This window comes from Pyxicephalus adspersus, chromosome 12 (assembly GCF_032062135.1).
Source record: "Pyxicephalus adspersus chromosome 12, UCB_Pads_2.0, whole genome shotgun sequence".
NCBI lineage: Eukaryota > Metazoa > Chordata > Amphibia > Anura > Pyxicephalidae > Pyxicephalus > Pyxicephalus adspersus.
In genome coordinates this window covers 7,024,818-7,029,717 of record NC_092869.1, presented here as the reverse complement: position 1 = coordinate 7,029,717, position 4,900 = coordinate 7,024,818, and the positions used below count along the sequence as shown (strand labels likewise).

The 4,900-nt window shown below is 35.1% G+C and overlaps 1 protein-coding gene across 1 annotated transcript in view; it reads right to left on the bottom strand.

Moving 5' to 3' along the window:
- Positions 1–4,900, bottom strand: part of LOC140342516 (Fc receptor-like protein 5) — a 50,072-nt gene extending 45,172 nt beyond the window's left edge. Inside the window, exons 1-4 of the mRNA XM_072428723.1 lie at positions 4,600–4,900; positions 4,190–4,207; positions 3,035–3,283; positions 1,394–1,642 (exon numbers count right to left, since the gene is read on the bottom strand). Of these exons, the coding sequence (XP_072284824.1) occupies positions 1,394–1,642; positions 3,035–3,283; positions 4,190–4,207; positions 4,600–4,753 (670 nt within the window). The 5' untranslated portion in view covers positions 4,754–4,900. The remainder of the gene's footprint in view (positions 1–1,393; positions 1,643–3,034; positions 3,284–4,189; positions 4,208–4,599) is intronic.

Here is a 4,900-nt window from a genome sequence, read left to right as displayed (position 1 = left end):
CCCCCCAGTCACCTGTCTCTTCCTCCTTGCAACCCAATATCACCCTGCAATTACACCAATACACCTACTTTCCCATCTTTCCCCTCCCTGTACCACAATATTGTCCAACTATTATACTAGTACACCCTAGAAATCTGTCCTTCCCTCCCTGTACCTCAATATCACCCTATAATACCAGTGCAGCCCAAGCCCTTATCTACACCCACATCACATTCAGATATTTTAGCCAATTAGGATTTATCATTCACCTCCTTCATGAAAGCTCTTTTTATTTTTGTACAACTAACTTTATTAAACAAGTAAAATAATAAAAATATTTTCTAGATGGGTAAATCCAGTGTTTCTTTTTTACATAGGGGCATACCTTTCAGGTCTTTGCTAACTCCTGACAATATTAAATAATGTCATAGCAAATATTTGCAGATAATTACAGCCAGGGGCAAATTTAAGCAAGAGATAAACAACAACAACAATAATAATAAAAATAACAGGCAAATTACCCATACCAGGTCCCACAGTCCTCTAGTGACAGTGACATTCACCAATGGCAGGTCCTCTAGTGACAGTGGCATTCACCAATGATAAGTCCTCTAGTGACAGTGGCATTCACCAGTAACAGGGCCCTTAGTAACATTGACATTATCCAGTGCTCTAAACAAGACCCTAATGTCAGATCATTTCAGCAACACTTTATATTTGCATTTAAATTATTTTAGGAATGCAGCTTTCCTGTTAAAGATTATGTAGACTGTTATAAACTCTGAGGCTAATCTTGGGTGCTGCCATTTTGGATGCAAAGTCAGCTGCCCCAGCAGACTCACAGCTGTTACTCTAGTAAAACTCTGTAGTAAAACTCTGTAGTATTCTCTTTTTCCCCACTTGGTATATACATAAAGGGTTTTACAAGGAAGGGGAGCTTTACCTACCCAACTTTTTAGAATGGTTAGAGGTACATTGAAATGTTACTGCAATTTTTGTTTTAGGTTGGTGACAGTCTCTTTAAGTACTTTTGAAATGACAACATACTAAGTGATGAAAGGCTGCAAAATTATAAGTTGGCTTCTTTATAATGCCACAATATCAGTCTAGGAACCTACAACTGGAATGTGGAAAGTGTCACTTAGAACACTTCCACATGATCCCTTGGTCTGACCTTACATGACAAAAAAATGACAAGATTACACATGCTGATAACATTAAAGTCTAAATCCAGGTTCAGCAAAATGTATACCTTCCAGACGTTCCAGACGTTCCAAACCCAGCAATCTGTTTGACAATGCTTTGCTTCAAGTGCATTGCAACTAACTTGAAAAGGCATAGGATCGCTGAAAAAATCAGTCACTTTGGAAATTATAAACCTAAATTTACCTGAAATTTACTACTAAGGATTTACCTGTGTAAGATATAGTGATGTCAGCACTTGAGTAGATTGTAGATTGGATTTGTTTTGTACACCTGTAGGTGTCTGTCAGCTCTGTATATTTTATAGGCAGTAGATCAGGGTCTATGGCAGATGTCCGGATTATCTGATTGTTCCTGTAGAATATTGTCTGTCTTGCAGAATGTCCCCGTGGACTGTGACATCGGAGAGACACATCATCACCTTCATATACATAGAGCGGAGCCTGAAGGATGACCGGACCTACAAAAATAACATGATATCTGGTGAATACATGGGCATGTGAATTTATTTTGTTTGATTTGTTTCTGGATGGATCTGACAAGGAATCTTCATCTTAGCAACATGTATGTATGATATCCAAAATACCTACTTTGAAGTTCAATTAAAATGTACATTATATTTAATGGAGTTTATATATGTACAGCATTCTGACTACACGACACACAGAAGTAGGGTTTACTTTTGCTGTGGTTATTTATATTCTTGTCTCTGGTACTTCAAAGTGAAAAATGTGCAGTTTAGAGACCCTTTATTTTTATATATACTCTTTGGTAGAACATTTTACCAAAATCAGGGATTAGTTTGGACTTTTAGTTATAATGAAAGCAACAAAGGTATACCACTATACCACTTTAAAATCTCAACAACTATTACAAAAGTTATACAACTCACTGTACTCTTTGGTACATTGCATTGAAGACCTCTGAAGGTAAGACATTTGAATAACATATCTGCATATTCATATTAAAAATAAAATAATGAAAAGTATTAAAACGCTTTGTCCTTAAAAGGGATTGGAACAGCACAGGGAAGCATTCATATTCCTTGTAAATGAAACCATGGTCAGAATCAGATGCACAAAATGAAGACCAAATTATTGATGATAATAGTAAAGCCTCCACATTGCCCACTTATAAAACAGTTTACATATTAGTCTGATGATACTAAGTCAACAAAGATAAAAAAAAAACAAATGATTGATAAGTTAGGTGTAAACATCATTGCCAGACATTATTTTTTATCACCTGTTCAAATTAAATAGGTAAGATAATGGCAGCAATACAAAAAGGGGTTTATTGATGTGAAGTAAACAACGCATCTTTCAAATAGGGATTTTCAGTTTGCATTTTCATATGAATAACAATATAAAAAAAGTTTTTAAGACAATTTTTAGTGGTTGAACTTGATGGACTTATGTCTTTTTTCAACCTAACCTACTATGTAACAATACAATTTTATATCACAAGTTTAAATAAAAGATCCACTCTTAGAACTAAGTGGTATTACGATACAATAAATTCATATAGCACAATGTACCCAAATTCAAGCGCAAAGCAGAGTGGTCTAACCATACAAAAACAGTAGTTGGTGCATCTAAGTTTATAAAAAAAAAAATCAATAATATTTCATCAAAAAACAAACATAAGTGTGCACATATAACCGATTGCAAATGCCCAAATCGGACCAAGACCATTCCAGGATCTATAAACCCCATTTTGTATTGACATGTATAAGAATCGTTTTCTATAATATCATATACCACTGAACATCCCTTTTTTGTATAGAATGGCAGCAATAGGTTAGTAACAACAGATGACAGAACATAAAAAGTTTCACATTAGCTCAACTTACCATCGGTAACACTTAGTGTGATCTTCTCACTTGTACCACCAATGTTGGCTGAACACCAGTAATCCCCATTGTCTTCTGTCTTAGCAGATATAATGATATAGTACTTTGATGAAGATATCAGGTTGTTATTATGGTACCATTCATAGTGTGATGCAGCAGGCTCCGCATTACAGCTCATAGTTATAAAATCATCCCTGAGGATCGTATTCCAGTGTGGCTGTAACATCACCACAGGTCTTGCTGCAGATCCTGAAATGTATTTATTGTTAAAGAAACATAGAGAAATATGTGCTGACATATTAGCATCAAGAATTCTTGTTACGGTACACCTACACAGTAAAATGGACTGTTTAAATATTTATACCACAACAGCCAGCCAGCCAATGTGTGCACCGAAATATGTTGTTTTGTATGGCAATCCATTGTTAATAGCACTATGTTTATTCTTCAATGTACTTCAGCACACATGGTATACATTGTATTGTGTTGCTACAAAATTTTGTCCATTAGGGTGTTCTTGGCATCTCATGTGAAATTAATTGTTTTTTTAATCTATCACAGTACAAAACAGCGTCTCCCACAACATCAGCACCCCAAACTTAATGGAATATTTTTTAACAGCCTGATACTTTGTATCACTTGGCTAGATTTTTTGTATGATAAGTGCCACGGATAATCTCCTGGCTGGGGTCAACAATTGCGCTGTCTTGCTTTAGGTGGCAATACAGTCATGGAGCTTGGTCCTTCTAAATAACAAGGACAATGGAATATCTCATATATCTATTCTCTGTGGTTCCAAAAACAGAGCACATATAGCTTGTACCACACCCACACATGTATACTATAGATTCATGTGGTTTATTCAGCTGCCTATATAGTGATATAATGTGGTAGAGTTGAGGCAAAGGTAAATATGACGAGGGATGAGGACATCGCTGATATAAAAATGAACAAAGCTGAATGATACCATTAAGAGGTATTTTCTAAATTGTTTCTACGCTTAACATTTTTTAACATTTTTTAGTATATTAGCCAATGCTTTAAATTATAAAAGAGTTTAAACTCCAATATTCTTGAAAAATAAAAGAAATAAAAAAACTAGTTGCAATATACTGCATACTCCTTTACTTTATATATGGGTAACTGTGAGCTCACCTCGCCATCCTATGAGAACTGTAAAACAGAAAAGAGAAAATAGAAGAGTTATAAATAAATTTGGGGAATTTAGTACAGAGAGATGCATTGTGATAGCTGAAGCCAACAGTCTGGAACTGTCTTTGTATATACATTGAGTAAAAGTAAATCAATTACACAGATTTAATAATTGAAATGAATAACAGTTATGGGTAAAATATTGCAAAATGCAAGAAAAACAGATCTGTCCATCCGGTTCCCTCTTACAGAAGCCATTTATCACATTATTTGTTAAGTGATCAACATGACAGCCAGTTAAGGCAACCTCATAAGGTGAATTTACAAACACCCACTGACTTCAGCTGTGCCATGTACATATATTCTACCTATATAGATACAAACTAAGCATGAAGAAATCTTGTCATACTTACTGAAGAGAATTATGAGCTGACAGATAATCTGCAATCTAAACATTGTTCCACCCGTATTACACAATGCTGACCCTGTGCTAAAAATACAAATAATAAACATGTAAATAGTTAACTTTTTTTGTAGACATACAAACATACCAGCTTTCAGATTCATTCATTTTGTAGAGATCAGTTTTAGATGTTTCGGAGTTCCCTATAGCATCTTACCATCCTCTGGTCACTAAGCCCTTGGAAGCCACGCCAAACTGCTTTTGGATTTACAGAGAAGCAAACAAATGTTCATGTACACAGGTCCTAAAAT